A 16,886-nucleotide genomic window follows, 5' to 3' on the forward strand; every position below is an offset into this window, starting at 1 on the left:
ATTATTAGACTATTGTGTAAACCCCAGTGATATCTACCCGGAATCACTGATCGAGGGCTTAACACGATACGGCGTCGTCGGATGCACCTGCAGCTTCACCTGCTTCCTAACCAAAATCCCTAACTCTGCACCTCTGATTGCAGGTTCACCCTTCATTATTTACTGCCCTAATCAAGCCGTAACAGAAGATGGAAACCAGAATTCGGTCAAACCTTATGCTGTTTGGCTGCGGCATTATTCTATTACTACACGGCATCACCAGATCGGTGGCATCTCTTCCCCCAATCGACTCACTCATCGGAGTCTCCCCTGAAGGTGATCGCCTTTTTGTGCGTGCGTCTGTAATTCAGTAAAAAAATGTTGCTTCAGGAAATAATGCAAACTGGATTTTGGTACAGATGCGAGTTATTACAAGGGGTTGTCATCAGCTAGTGCGATTAAGTGCAAAGATGGATCTAAGAAATTTAACAAATCGCAATTCAACGACGACTTTTGTGATTGCCTTGATGGCACTGATGAGCCCGGTACTCTCTTACTCGCCTGTATTTCGATGTATAGTTGAATTCTGATGAATTAGCTTTGATCCCTTGTGGTTGATTGATGCAGCTGAATATATGGTTCCATTGATTGTTTTGTACTAGAATTAACTTTTATTAGTGGCTTGATGCTAGAGTGTTTTGCCAATTTCTGTGTTTTGCAGGAACATCAGCTTGCCCCAATGGAAAATTCTACTGCAAGAATGCTGGACATGCTCCTGTTGTTTTATATTCTTCAAGGGTCAATGACGGTATCTGTGGTAATATACTGTGATTTAATCTCATACTTCTTTTTGAACTTATTGGATGCTGTAGTTTAAGATTCCTCTTTGATTTTTGGTAATCAGGCAAAGAATGATAATGACTAGACTTAGGTAGGTATGATGGTAGTATGTTCCTAACTTTCAAGAATGAAGGTTGCTACCAACACCTATCTATCATCTGTGGTTGAGTTCTTGTTAATGGCACTGACTATTTTATTTGGCTGCACACAGTTAGAGATGCATTTATTTGATTCAATCATATCAGCTAACACCTAAATTCCTATTATTTTATATGATATCAGACTTTTAAAAATCCGGACAGACAAACTTTACCTTCGATGATTAGAGAATCACATAGTTTGTTTCATGATTGTCCATTTCATCATGTTATGATTTTGTTTTTTTCCCATTTGCTAGATTTTGAACCATCATCTATATATCGAACGAGATGTAGTATCAATTAAATTTCCAAGTAGGATCAAAGAATGCTTCTTCATCTGTATTTCTAGCCACTCCTTGCTTAGATGTGTCAAGCATTCTATTTCGTAGTTGTAGAAATGCTTGTTCCTGTGTTCTTCTTTAATTCTCTTACATGCCTTAACTCGTGTTTGATCATAAACTACATAGCGCACAGCGCACCCTTTGTACATCTGCTATGGTGTTATCTTGACCTTTTGTCATAGCTATCACTTTTTGGCTACTTGAGGACTTAAATATTAACTTATACAACTGAGCAGATTGCTGTGATGGGAGCGATGAGTATGATGGGAAAACCATATGCCCCAATACATGCTGGGAAGCTGGAAAAGTAGCAAGAGAAAAATTGAAGAAAAAGATTGCCACATACCAGGAAGGTGTCACTATACGCAGGCAGGAAATTGAGAAAGCAAAACTATCCATATCTAAGGAGGAAGCAGAACTACAGAAGCTAAAAGAGGAGGAAAAGATACTCAACGGATTGGTTGAAAAGCTCAAGGGTAAACATGCCCCATTTTCCCTCACCCCCACCAAAAGAAATCTAAAATGCTATTCAATGTGCTTTGCTGCCTCTTAAGTTAGGTCGTTCATTAGTCTCTGTGTTTGACTGACATAGACACCATAGAATCCCTTGATAATTTTAGGCTATTATAAAGACTCTATTTTGCGCATGTATAAATCTGAATCTGTTTTCATTTTTTTATTGTGTTACTGCATGTGATTCCATGGGAAAATAATCCATGCTTCAGTACAACCCTAATGTTCTTTGTGGTGTGATTTCTGCTGTTCTTATGAGCTTGTTTAAAGGACAATGAATAACGTATGCTACTAAAACCTAACGATGGTTGTAGAAAATGTGCAAAAATTCTAGCTCACCTTCTAAAATGGCAATGAGAGGACTGTGACACACACATCATGTAAAGTTTTAGTTCATTACAGTATCAAGCTCCTCACTGACTATCTACTCCTATTTTTATGTTGTAACATCTTCTATACTGTGATAGTGTGATGCATATTCTATTCTGAGAGATATATTTCATCAATTACTTATTCTAATGCTTGCTTTTGCTCTATCTTTGTCAAGAACGCAAGGAACAGATAGAAAAGGCTGAGGAACACGAACGGCTTCAGAAAGAAAAGGAAGAGAAGGAAAGAAAGGAAGCCCAAGCTACTAAAGATGATGATACCAAAGCTGAAGATACTGAGCCTACACCGAAGGATATACATGATGATATTGGGCTAGTAGATCAACCTCCTCAGGTTTTGCCAATATGAGTTTACCCCTGTTCACATGACGGTTTTAATTTGCTCTTGGCAGTTGGCATTTAAACCTGTGGATTTAATGCATAGCGAACATAAAGAACATAAATAAATTATTAAGTACTCCCTCCGTCCCACAAAAATATGTGCACTTTCCATTTTCGTCCGTCCCATAAAATATGAGCATTTCCATTTATGGAAAGTTATCCTAATTTATTACCCCTATACATCAAGTTATTTACAACTTATGCCACCATTAAAACACTAATAATAATGTGGGTCCCACCATCCACTAACACTTGTTTAACTACCCTTCTGCCCTCTCTCTTACTTTACCAATTTTGTCTTAATTCCCGTGCCATATCATATGCCTATATTTTTATGGGACGGAGGGAGTATAATGTATAACACTTCTGTTGTACATCCTCTAATTTTTAATATTCAGTTACCAATGAATAGGATTAGAGTTATTATGTATCATTAACTTCCATCTAACAGTAATTCTTTGATTACTATGCCTGTGTATTGTACTTTTTTTCACGTATTAGTTTTACATGCAATGAAGAACGTTGAGTCTAAACTTGAAGGCTTTTGTCCAAATAAATATTCTAGATCTTATCCAGTTGCATAGGTAAAGATACTACAGGGATCATTAGCAGAATAAAGATGAATTGATAGCAAAGAAACCCTTGCGAGAACTTCTTTATAAGGAGATGTAGATACTATGTTACCTTATTGCTTAAAGAAAACATATTTATCGACTACCTAACATCTTTTCCTAGGAAGAGACAAAGAGTTGGGTTAGCACTTGTAAATTGTAATAATAGATGGATCCTTCCAATACATCCACTCTATTTACTAAATGAAATAGATGCCCCCCGTATAACTGAGTTCATTTGGGCATAACTATCTCTGCAACCATTTTTCCATAAATTTTGAAATAGCACATTTGACTTTCATTAGGACTCTGCGGAAGACAATCATGGATCTTCCAGTGAACCTGAACTTGGTGACCATTCAATTGAGGACGAACGTTCTAATGATGTAGCAGGGGAGCAAGACGGCTCTATCCAGGTTTGGCCTTCTTTGGCTGAACACACAACTGAATCACTGATAACTTTTTATTTTTTAGTTGTTAATAAATGAAAGTCTATACTTTTTTAGAATACTGAACATCTAGGTGAAGACTCCACTTCTGATGGCAAGGATGGTCTTGATAGCGGAAATCAGGTATGTTTTTTGTGAAGATGCTGCCCATATCAGTTTTGGTCGTTTATCTTTAGCCCTGCACTAGTAAGTTGCTGTATCATTTACTTCTTATGGTAATCTCAGTAGCTTTTCTTTTATGTACTGGTTCTCAGGTTTCAAAGATCCTAATGACTCAGATTCCTTATCCAACATGTTTGTAAGCTACCGGGTGACCCTTACTTGTTTTTCCAGGTGGAAGATGTAGCTGAAAACACTGAATCACTATCAAAAGAAGAGTTGGGCCGCCTAGTTGCATCTCGATGGACGGGGGAAAAGACCGAGCAACATAAGGAGGAGATTGATACCTCTCAAAATCAGGATCACCAATATCCAAATGAGACACCAAATGAATCCAATTATGAGGATGATGCTGGTTACGGCTCAGAGGAGGATGAGCATAATAGATATGATGATGATGATGCTGACAGTGATGACCAAGTTGATGACTTTGATGAAGCAAATCAGTATGATTCTAGTTCTTCACAGAGACATGAGTCTGATGATGAATTAGACTTTTCAGGTAAATTAATTTTCTTAAGAATCACTTTCACAGCCTGCTTAAACAACTTACCAGCATATGATCCAAAATTCTCAGATATAACTGGCACAAGTAGCTCATCATGGCTGGACAAGATACAGCAAAGAGTGAAGAGCATCTTTCAGGCTGTCAATATTTTCCAGAAACCTGTTAATGTATCTGGTAAAGACAACTTCCCTAATTTAATTTCTGCATCATTTGATTCAAACAGAAGATATTCATCATATTGCTGATTGATTTTTCAGAGGCTGCACAGGTACGTAAAGAATATGATGATACCAGTTCCAAATTATCAAAAATACAGTCAAGGATATCGCATCTGAAGCAGAAACTAAAAGAAGATTTTGGTAATACCTTTGACATCGAGCAAAACCTTTATTTATTGTTAACTGTATACTTGGGATGCATTTGTATAGGGTTTTAATATCTTCAAAATGTATTTGCAGGTCCGGAGAAGGAATTTTATTCATTCTATGGTAAATGCTTTGAAAGCAAGCAGAACAAGTAAGAAATTTCTTTAGTTACTTTCTCATGTCCTTGATTGCGTTTTTGAGTTCCAATTAAAAAAAACGTCTCTGAGGAATGGAAATACTCTTACAGGTATGTTTACAAAGTTTGCCCATTCAAACAAGCTACCCAGGAGGAGGGATACAGTTCAACTCGTTTAGGGTAAGCACTTTAATGAGCAGAGCACTTCATCTTGATATATTTTGTTTGTATTGCCTGTTGTTCCATGCTTCAGTCTACAGTTTAAATTACTCCAATTATTTTTGTTTTTTAAGGCTGCTTAATATTCTTGTAGGAGCTGGGAGAAATTTGAGGAATCTTACAGGGTAATGCAGTTTATGAATGGAGATAAGTGCTGGAATGGCCCAGACAGAAGCTTAAAGGTAGATCATATATATTAAGTATGAACATCTTGCACATATTATCAGCTTCAATCCATAACCAGCTAATGGATTTTTATAGTCGAATCATCTATTTTCAAAAGAAAACGTTGGAACCTGCAGATATAAATGGTCATTTTATTAAAATTTAAAGTCAATTATGCTCTCAAATGTGAAGGAGATAACCCTCATCATTTGGTGGACTATACTTCCCGAAAATCAACTTTAATTCACATCCATGGAACTTCCATTTGTTTTAAAGAGGGACAATCGGCATTTTAAATGTGTTTTGTCTCCTTGTATAGTTTATTGGGTGGTGTATCATTTTTGTCTGTTAATTGACCTCTACAGGTGAGGTTACGTTGTGGTTTGAAAAATGAACTCACGGATGTTGATGAACCAAGCCGTTGCGAGTAAGAATCTCTCTCCATGTATCCTGTTATGGTTTTTGTGATTGGGTTTTGCCATTGTTGTGCACTAGCATCTGACTTGGAATGCGTGTATTTCCAGATACCTTGCATTTTTAGCTACCCCTGCTCTGTGTGTTGAAGATAAACTCAAGGTGTTATTGCCACCCCTTTTTTCTATTTCCTTTAATCCATAGTGGTTTAGAGAAACACACTTGTAAATGTGGTTATGTTTGTTGACAGGAACTGCAAGAAAAATTGGAGTCGCTCAATAAAGATCAACCAATGGGAATACACGACGAGCTGTGAGCAGGAAGAGAGGATTCTAAACCACTCTAAATGCAAGGATCCATTTCATGATTTTGTTGTCAGATTGGGCTTAGCTATTTTTGTTTTCTCTCCTCTCAATGAGAAGAAGATAGAGGCTGTAGACCAGTAACTCGGAAATGAAGCACAAATATGGAGTTAATATTTTCTTTATATTTTAGCTTGTGTGGGTCTTATCTTCATGATACACGCACGTGCACACATATTTAATAAAAAAATTTGAAAGAATATTTGCCAGCCGATCAATATACTTCCACGTAGGAGTGGAAAATTATACCGAAATACCGAAATATCGGACTTACTGCGGTATACCGGTATATACCGCCATACCGAAGATTCGATATATACCGACACTTCGGTATGTCGGTATACCGTTGATTATTAAATATATAAATATATTATATACCAGGATGTAGGGTCATATTCTAATCCTTATAGCTACTTAATCCAAAATCAAGACCAAATTTCCACTCTTAAATTTTAAAATGAGTGGATGAAATTAAATCTTACGAATCTCAATAAATAGTAGACAAAATATCAACAAAAGGGTAATATCGTCATTATGTTATCATATGATAATTTTCGTGAATGTTTTTTTATATCAACATAGTGTATTACAAATATCAATAATATGACATAAGAATATCAACACTAGTACACGAAAATATCAACACATACATATTGAGATTTTTACATGGTTTTATTGAGATTTTTTGATGTATTTGTTGATAAAAATCTGGTTATCAACATTTACGAAAACTAAAATAAAAAATATCAAATTTCATCATCCGAACGTCGTCGGAACATATGCAATTGAGATCTCGTTGGAATCCTTATAAAATTATCTTTAATTTGATATATTTTTTATGAAAAAATAATTTAAATTGAGAGAGTTACATAAATTTAAAATTTTAAGATGATTTTAATGAGAGGGAATTGACATTAATACCCTCTAATTTTATTTATTAATTTTCTTAATTAAAAATATAATCTATGTCACCTTATTTCAACCACTAGATCTTCTAATCTATTGGCTAAGATTTAGTCTTAGTTTGCGATTGCTAATTAGTTAGCAATTGATCACTCCCTCAGAATGTAATTATATATATATATATATATATATATATATATATAACCCTTATATTTATAGCAAATTGGATCCTACATTTTCAGCCTCATCTACAAGTAATGTCTTTTGTCAAATTCACCAACAAGGTTTTAAAAAATAAAGATAATATTGCTCATGATTTTATAATTTGTTTTTGAATTGTTTGTCAAAGTTTTATGAATTTGAATATTAGAATGATTGTATGGAGTTTAATTGTTTTATACTTTTTGAAGTAGTTGAACAATAGAATTGTTTTTCTTTTTAATATATTAGGTATAGTATTATCTTTTCGGTATAACAGGTATAACGATATGCCTTACCGAAGTTCGGTATATCGCAAAAGTACGATATACCGGAATGCGGTACGGTATACCGAAAACACGGTATGGTAACGGTATCAAAAACTACCATACCGAATTTCCGGTATACCAATAAATTCGGTACGGTATCGGTATGGTGTTTTGTCATACCGTAATTTTCGGTATGATATACGGTATGACATTCAAAATACGGTATACCGTACCGAACCACCCCTACTTCCACCATCCAACAAAAATAGTCTCATTTTTTCAGTATCTAAAAAAAGTTTATCCAAAAATTGAAAGTTTCTTTCAAATTTTTAACACTATCCAAAGAAAAATAATTTGAAGGATTTGTGCCATGTATTATTTTATCCAATTCATTTTCCTCATTCTCTCTCAATTAGAAGAAATGAGAAAAATATGGAGTATTCTGTTTGTTTACGTTATTTTCATTTCAAATACTATTTTTATAGCACTCATGTAATTTGAAGAAAGCTTTACATATAGAAGAGTAGAAAAAAGATTAAAAGAAAATTTTTGCAATGAATGAATGATTAATCTCAATCTCAAATGGGATGAAATGGAAGAGAACAAAAGTGGAGAAGATTAGAAGGATAGAGGAAGAAGATCAGAATAAGAAACAAGCAAATACCATTTGATAAAGATGTCCACAAATTCTATAGGAGTGTAATTTTAACAAACGAATATAATGATGAGATTTCTTTGTATCACGACATTTTTAATACTTACATAAATCTATCTCAGCATTATAGCGTTTGAGAGCATTTACAATGGTGGTTCATAATTAAGGTATTTCATACACTAAGAACTTTTAGGATTGGTATACCGGAAAAAAATATTTCGAACATATTGCACGGATAGAATTGCTTATACACATCCAATAAACTCTGCAATCCACTTTTAATCTAAGGCGAGAAGAAGTAATTTTATCACATTGGTGTTTGCTTATACATTTATAATATGTTTCTCAAACATTTTAATGTATAAGAAGCAAACAAGTCTACTTCTTCTGCATAGTAGACTGTTCATGAACGACGTTCACATAAGGTGACACAGTCGGTTCTGTACAGGAAAGAAATAGAATTTTACAACCTACATAGGCTTTGACTACCTATCATGAAAGGTTGCAGTATCAGTCCGCATGTTTCCTTACCTTAGGAAATAAACGACACTGCGTGGTTTAGCACCGAATGATCTAACAGTTGAGATAAGTCTTTCTTGCTATTTACTGAAAGACGTCTCAGTGATTGTTACTCCTTTCGTTCCACAAGAGTGGAGTCATTTTGTCATTTTGGTACGTTCCATAGTAGTGGAGTCATTCATCATTTCCATTTTTAGTAAAAGTCAACACATTTCTTCTCATTTACTTTACTCTGTCTTACTTTATTCTTTCTTCATCTCCCTACCTTTTTCATTTCCTATTTTATTACTCCCCTCGTCCGCGAATAGGAGTCTCGTTTTTCCATTTTGGTAAAGAGACCCCATATTCCACTAACTTATTACACTCACATGTCATTTAAAACTAATACATACAAGTGGGGCCCATATTCCACTAACTTTCTTCTACCCACTTTTCAAAATATTTCTTAAAACTCATGTCAAAATGATTTGAGACACCTATTCGCGGATGGAGAGAGTATTCCTTTACTTAACCCACTTAACACAATTTTTCTTACATCGCGTGCCAAAAAGAAACACCTCCACTACCGCGGAACGGAGTGAGTATTTCTTAATCATTGTTGACATAACATTGAGCCTACGATATTGATTATGCACTAGTTTGATTTTTTCAAATGGTGCAGATTTTTCGTAATCGATCAATGTCTACATATGCTAGTATTGTTATTGATGAATCGTGTGAGTGAATCCAGATTGATAATACCCTCAAGAGGTGTTCGAAAAAGGCTCTATTATTCAGAAACATGACCGGTTGGAATTTATTCTAGAATAATAAAGAGTAAAGGTCAATTTTGGTCCTAAACATATGGCCGAAATACCAATTTGGTCCAAAACATTCACTTTTTGAAAAACGGGTCCATAACATATGAAATTCGTGTCATTTACGTCCAGTTTTGACGGTGCCGTCAATTTTTGACGGTCAACTGTCCATTAACACAATTTTGACCCGATTAAGCTTAATCTAGATTATTAGTCATCTAATTATTTTGCTAATTATTTTTCTAATTAAATTGTTTTTTAAGACTTTTTTTAATTTCTTTTCTATTTCTAATTCAAAAATAATTGTACATGAATCGACACAAAAATAACAAACCCTATTTCCCAACTCTCTAGCTCTCTCTTCTATCTATCTCTGCTATTTCTCTCCACACAAAAATCACAAAAACCCTAAGTCCGATTCTGACCCACAACGCCGTCGAAGCCGCCGATTTTATCTTGTTGGCCTTGAGGAAGAAGACGACGCAGGGAGGAAGATGACGAACCCTAGTTCTTCCGAACATGACCGTGGAGCTCCGCCGTTCAATTTTCCAGAAACCGAAGAGAATTTTGAGAGGAGGACTAAGCACCGACAAGATTGTCCGCTTCTGGAGCCTCAAAAACCAAAGGAGAAGGGAAAGGTTGCCTCTTTTGAGGAGAGAACCAAGGCCAAACACGGCTGTTCACTTCCACATCCAATTCATCCAACTCGAAATCGCGAAGGTTAGAATTTTGGTGCTTCTTATGTTGTCTCTGTCAAAAAATTGAGATGTTATTAGGGTTTCATGAGATTCATATCTTTTTGTGTTGTTTGTGTTGTCTTTGTCGAAAAATTCTTCTACATAATTGAATTTTGTTCTTTTTGTGTTTGTCTTTATTTGTGAAGTGGTCCCATTTACATGATTAGGGTTTCCATATGATTTGGAACTGATTTGGGGATATGCAAATGTTTTAAAATGGTGTGTATTGGGTGTTATGTGGGGTCAATTTGTCTACATTGAATGAAGAATTCAATGGGTGTGTTGGCTGGTGGTGGGGAACACATGGTTTGGTTGTAGGGAACTAGACGACAATGTGACCTTTTGTTATGTCTGTAAATGTTTAGGACTAAGCTGGTTTATTTATCAAATATATTGGACCTATTTGTTCTAAATAGTTTATTTGCGTTTTGTTATGAATGCAGATGGGACCTTCACTACGAGGGTGCACTACAATGGTGTAATTGAGGCTGAGGCTGGGTGTGGGAGGCAGTACTTGAATGGGGAGCTGGAATACATTCACAAGTGCGATCTAGACAAATGGTCGAAGCTGGAGGTTGATGACGTGTTGGAGAAGCTAGGGATTGATGTCACTGGGCTAGACTACTTCTACCTGAAGCCGAGGATGAGCTTGGAGGACGGACTGGTGCGGCTTTTTGATAACAAGTCTGCATTGGAGATGGCAGAGTTGGGCGTTCATTATGGGGTGATTGATGTCTATGCAATTCAAGTGGGGGCTGTGGTCATTGATGCAACTCGGGAGGTTGTTAGTCAGCTAACTCAAGAGCATATTGAAAGTTCGGGTAGAGATAAAGTTCGGGTGGAGATAACTCAAGAGCACAGTGAGGAAATAGATGATGGGCTGGTGAAAAAAATCAAAGGGATGAAATACATTACAGTGAAGATGATTGGCTTGATAATATTGGTTTTGATGGTGAGGATTTGGAGGGTGAAGATAAGATGTCAGTAGAGGGTGAAGATATATATGAGTTAGAGGATGAGAGTTTAGGGTGTAAGGAGGATAAGGGAGCAGCGGCCGTCAAGGGGAAATCTAAAGCGATTGGAAAGACTAAAGGGAAGGGAAATGCTAAAGGGAAGGGTAAGATTAAAAGGAATAGCAAGGGTAAGGCTGAGGGGATAGCAGACAAGAAGAGAAAGGGTAGAGGGAAGGGAAAAGCTGTGGGAAAGGATAAAGACGAAGGAAATGCTATGAATGAAGATGACAATGAGGCTGATCCTACTTTTGTGGATAGTGACTATGATCTCAGTGATAAGGAAGAAGATGAAATAATGGCTGCGCAAGTGGAGGGGTGGAAGAATGTGGTGAACGCCATTCGAACCATCGGTGATGGTTCTGGTGATGATGAAGACAGTGATAATCTTCCCAGTGACTCGCCTAGCTCAGGTACGGAGCCCGAATGGGACTTGGGCGACCGTGACAATGAAGTTCCCTCTATTGTGAGCCGTAGGTACAAGGCTTCCACGGATCTCAATGATCCAAAATGGGAAGTAGGGCTGCGGTTCAACACAAAGCAAGAATTCACCGAGCTTGTTCGACATCAAGGTGTGAAGTTAGGGAAGAAGTTGAGACTAAAGAAGAACGATAACATAAGGTGTACTGCCTACTGTCAAGGAGTGTTGAGAAGCAAGAAGACCAAGGCAGGCTGTCCTTGGTTGATCAACATTGCTTATAGAAGTGGTCTTGGTTGTTGGCAGATTTCAAATGTCAGGAATTTTCACAAGTGTGGAGGTGCTTCATTCAACCACGGATGTGCTAACGCCAAGTACCTTAGTCAATTATATAAGGAGGATATGAGGGTCTTTCCGGGGATGACTGTAGGGCAGTTCATCGAGAAGGTTCATTCTGAGATGCATATCACTATATCTTCTGGAAAGGCGAAGCGTGCTATGGCTCGTGCCCGAAATCTGCTCGAGGGGGATCTAATCAAGCAGTACAAGAGGCTGCACGATTACAAGGCAGAGATTTTGAGGGCCAGTCTAGGGAGCACCGTTGTCCTATCGACCCAACGTTTGTCAGATGGTACAAATAAGTTCAAGGCGATATACATCGCCTATGAAGCATGCAAGAGTTCCTTCAAAAAGCATTGCAGGCACATCGTAGGGTTGGATGGGTGCCATCTCAAGGGACAAGATAAGGGCATATTGCTCACTGCCGTTGGTTTAGATCCAAATGATCAAATTTTTCCCATCGCGTTTGCTGTTGTACGGATCGAGAACACTGACACGTGGAATTGGTTCTTGAGGTTGCTGGTTCTGGACTTGGAGATGAAGGACTCCGGCAAGTGGACCTTCATTTCAGATAGACAAAAGGTAATGTGATTTTGCTTTTTGAACCTGGAACCATCGGTTTTGCTTTTGTACTTTGTAACTTTGTAATATAATTTTGCTTTTGTACTTGTAATTTGAATCATTTATGATGTTTACAGGGCTTAATTAATGCCGTGCGGGCTAACTGCGAGTATGCTGACCATCGGTTCTGCGTGTGGCACATGCACCAAAATTTCAAGAAGACTTTCCCTTCACCAACACTCAAGGACAAAATCTGGGAAGCAGCCCGTGCAACGAACACATGTGCCTTTGAGAATGTCATGGAGGAGGTGAAGGATCTGAACTCGGCTGCATTCAAGTGGTTGACCACCCACACGGTGAAGGAGAGTTGGAGCCGGGCTTTCTTCGGGTATGAAGCCAAGTGCGACATCTTGGTGAATAAAATTTCGGAATGTTATAACAAGGTGCTCTTGTTTGCACAGGAGAAGCCACTATATGGCATGTTGGAATGTATCCGAATGTACTTGATGGATAGATTCACCTCACGACGGAAGATGGGAGCAAGGCTGGATGACTGTTTTGGGCCTAAAATAAGAAAAAAGATTGAAAAGCTAAAGGGGAAAATTGGGGAATGTATGGCGAGGGAGGCTAGTGAGTGGATATATCAGGTAAACACCAAGTTTAACAAACAATTCGTGGTTGATCTAAAGAACCGGACTTGCAGCTGTCGCCGTTGGATGTTGACGGGAATCCCGTGCCATCACGCCATTGCTGCCATCGAGATGACCAACGAGAATGTGGACTCGTTTGTAGATAAATGCTACTCGAAGGAGACGTTCCAAAAGGTGTACGAGCCTATTATCTACCCGGTTCTAGGACCGCAGCTGTGGCCAAAGACTCCTTCTCCCGACGTTGTTCCACCTGAGCTCACACGACTGCCCGGACGCCCGAAAGGAGCTAGTCAAAAAACAGTGGAAGAGCAACGCAAATCTGCAAGGATAAAGTAAAGGCAGCCCTTCGGTTTGTTGAAGTCTTGGATGAGGATGATGGTGGCAAAAGAATGTCGAGAAAGGGGTTGATGTCGGAGTATACGTGTGGACTTTGTAGTGAAAAAGGTCACAACAAAAGGAGATGCCCCCAAGGCATTCAATTGGGTCAACCGAAAGGTATAACTGTCTTTTAAAACTTACTACTTCATTCAAATATAAACTCTAAACAATACTAATGTTTACTCATAATTTTTGTAGGGCCAACAACTAGGAAGAAGCGTAATCGAGATGAAGAACAACCAACTTGTACGCTGTGCCACCAACCCGGCCACAGAAGGACAACTTACACAAGTTCGATTGCAGACATGTATAAGGATCCAGCCACTTCGGAAGTTGATGTCTCACTGAAGAAGAAGAAGAAGAAGAAGAAGAAGAAGAAGAAGAAGAAGAAGAATTAATGGAAGGGTTGTAATGAATACTCTACATACTTGTTTTTGTTGGTGGCTACTTGTTTGATGATGGTGTGTACTGGTTTTTGTATGGTTGATAGTTGTTTTTGTATGGTGGTTTTGACTGTGCCATGCCATACAAACTTGTTTGTTGACATCATTGGCACAAGCCTTGATTTCATTTGTTAAATGTTCAGGACCGATTTGATCATGATCATGAATATCAAGGACTAGTTTGTAAGTTTATTACGTCGATTCGGCCAAAATTTTGCATTTTCAATTTTGCATTGTCAAAAATTTTCATATTCAATTTTGCATTTTCAATTTTTTTTTCAAAAATATAATAATAAGATTAATCGGGTCAAAATTAGCTTAATCGGGTCAAAATTGTTTTAAAGGACGGTTGACCGTAAAAAATTGACGGCACCGTCAAAACTGGACGTAAATGACACAAATTTCATATGTTATGGACCCGTTTTTTAAAAAGTGAATGTTTTGGACCAAATTGGTATTTCGGCCATATGTTTAGGAAATTGACCTTTGCTCAATAATAAATAATGATTTTGAACTAGACAACTCTTGAAAAAAAAATTAATTAATTAATATGAAATAACATACTTAAATTAATTAATGGATATTTATTTCTTAAAAGAAAATAATAAAGAGGTAAAGCTCAGATTACTTGTAATTTGAGATTAGACGGATAGTCAATATTAGTTTACTGTAGTGGCCGATAATAATATTCAGTTGAGCTTGTATTAAATTGGGGCTCAATTTAACTAGTAAAAGACCAACGGGGTTGGCCCAAGTCCAAGCTCTATGGATCCCTTATCTGGCCCGTTATAATTCAATATAAAAGGAGATTAGAAAGAAGAATTTGACCTAATTCAGTCACAATTTTCGTGAACACTTTCACTGGTGGATGAAAATTTCAGTCTTTCTTTCTAATCAAGTCCTTTTCGATTCTGACAAGCTTTGCCCATCCAAAAGTCATTCAAATGGCAGGAAAGAACAGGTACAACCAAAATTTTGAAGAAAACTACAGATACTGAGGACAACAGTAAGACCATTGCAACTGACTGTTGTGGACAGTGGAGTAGAACTCAGTATTTAGGCATAGATAGGGAGAATAGGTCTCTTGAACTTGAGGTATTAAAATTGTCATGAAAAGAACACATAACACAGCTCTCTCACTTAAAGATTGAATTACAATTGTGTTATTAAAGAGAGTAAGCTTCCAAAGAAGTAGATCGATGGCGAAAAAAAGAAGAGTAAAGGAAGGTCACCTATGTTGTCAAGATGAAAAAAAGTAAATAATCTCTAAAAGAAAATAGTGGCGGCAGATAATGAAAGCATATTTCAGACAAATATTAATGAGGGAATGATCTCCAACAATAACAAAGCTTCAAAGACTGGAACCAATATCGAATCCTAATACTGGATGAGGTGGCTCTACAATTATAAGTGAGACAAAACAAAAGTAAACCCTTGGGAAGCATAACCGCCTCTATGGATGGAGAAAAAAGAGAAAGAGGAAGAAACCCTAAATCTTAGAAACGTCAGGTTCAAGATAATCATTACAAAGGAAACACACATATGATTATCCCACGCGTGAGAAACTATGTCAACCTACAATGTTCAACAAGAAGTGGGAAAAATACAGAAGAACATAGAGAAGTGTTGTGCTAAGGATGAAAGCCAAAGAAGTGCAAAGATTCATTGTGAAAATGGAAAAGTACATATTGTAATACTCCTAGTAATTACTGTAATAGAATAGTACTGTATATATAAAAAATAGGCCTTAATGAAAAAATAAGGTCATTCGTGATATAGATTAGAACGTTCGTGATAAAGTATGAAGAACACACGTTGAGAACGATGGTATCTTCAACAAGCTAATTAAGAACTGCTGGAACAAATTGTAATTAAGCTAAACTAAGGAAAAACTGAAGCAAAACTAATCTAAACTAAGAGAGTGGTGGCGTTAAGCCCCCAAGAGAGCTATCTAACAAAACTAAACATAGAGGTATAACAACGTGTTGCACAAATTAAATATCGATGATCTCGTTACATAACTTGAGGGGTGTAACACAACATTTATTAGAAGATATGGAAGCAAATGTTTTAGAAACAAATAACAAATGATATAATCTAGAAGATGTATTTAGATTTCTTTTCACCCTATAAAAGGGATCATTTTGTTTGATATGAAAATCAATACAAATAAAAGTTCTCAAAACTAATATACAACAAAAATTAAAAAGTAAAAAAGTAAGTCATTTGCCTCCCTTACCGTCGTAGTCTCCTGGAGGAGTCCAACTTTTAAAACAAATACAAATTGTACCCAGAACTGATGAAGAGTATAACAAATGATATTAAGTTTATCATAATAACTTTTAAAACAAACACAAATTGTGACTAAAACGGATGATGAGTGTGAAAAGAGAGATAAAGTTCATCATGATAACTTTTAAAACAAACACAAATTATGACTAAAACTCTTGAAAAGTGTAAAAGAAGATATAAACTTCACAATATCATGATGAACTTTTATGTAAAGGAGCTTTCTATATAAGAAGATAGAATTTTTTCCTGACTTTCGTTGTGCATGACATCTCCAGAAAAACTTTACACACTCATGAAGTTCTCGGATGACACTGATGAAGGGGCCAAAGATGCTCCTGAAATCAGTCTTGATGCATTCCCACCTATGTGACCATTGTCCCTTCCCAATACATTGCATCAACTTCTTTTCCAACCATCCATTTCCCGACTAGCGCAATGGAACGATTTGCATCGAATTAGTACATGGTTAAGAAATTGGGACTGAAATGAAAATCCCTATGAGCCAAGTACCAATTGTTGTCCCTTCGCAAACTGCTTTGTGATGGTGTCAGGCATGGAAGTTTTGCCAAAAAGACTTTTGTAGATCATCGACCATATCGTATCCCACTCCACCGTTTTTTTTTATAATCTTGTATGTGGTTTGTATGATTGGTAATCATGGGTCCAATTGTCCTTAATTTCACTAGAAAATAGAAAATTATAAATGATTGGTAATCATGGGTCTAATTGTCCTTAAATTTCACCAG

At 36.9% G+C, this 16,886-nt stretch overlaps 1 protein-coding gene across 1 annotated transcript; it reads left to right on the plus strand.

The window, feature by feature from the left end:
• Window positions 1-24: 24 nt before the first annotated feature.
• LOC125201235 (glucosidase 2 subunit beta) lies at window positions 25-6,103 on the plus strand. The gene is made up of 16 exons (XM_048099271.1): window positions 25-315; window positions 399-524; window positions 701-796; window positions 1,537-1,776; window positions 2,361-2,536; window positions 3,500-3,610; window positions 3,701-3,766; window positions 3,977-4,304; window positions 4,380-4,484; window positions 4,568-4,669; window positions 4,769-4,826; window positions 4,923-4,991; window positions 5,125-5,212; window positions 5,561-5,622; window positions 5,720-5,771; window positions 5,860-6,103. The coding sequence occupies exons 1-16, from the start codon at window positions 189-191 to the stop codon at window positions 5,923-5,925; spliced, it is 1,872 nt and encodes a 623-aa protein (XP_047955228.1). The 5' UTR covers window positions 25-188; the 3' UTR covers window positions 5,926-6,103.
• The last annotated feature ends 10,783 nt before the right edge of the window (window positions 6,104-16,886 follow it).

This window comes from Salvia hispanica, chromosome 1, assembly GCF_023119035.1.
Source record: "Salvia hispanica cultivar TCC Black 2014 chromosome 1, UniMelb_Shisp_WGS_1.0, whole genome shotgun sequence".
NCBI lineage: Eukaryota > Viridiplantae > Streptophyta > Magnoliopsida > Lamiales > Lamiaceae > Salvia > Salvia hispanica.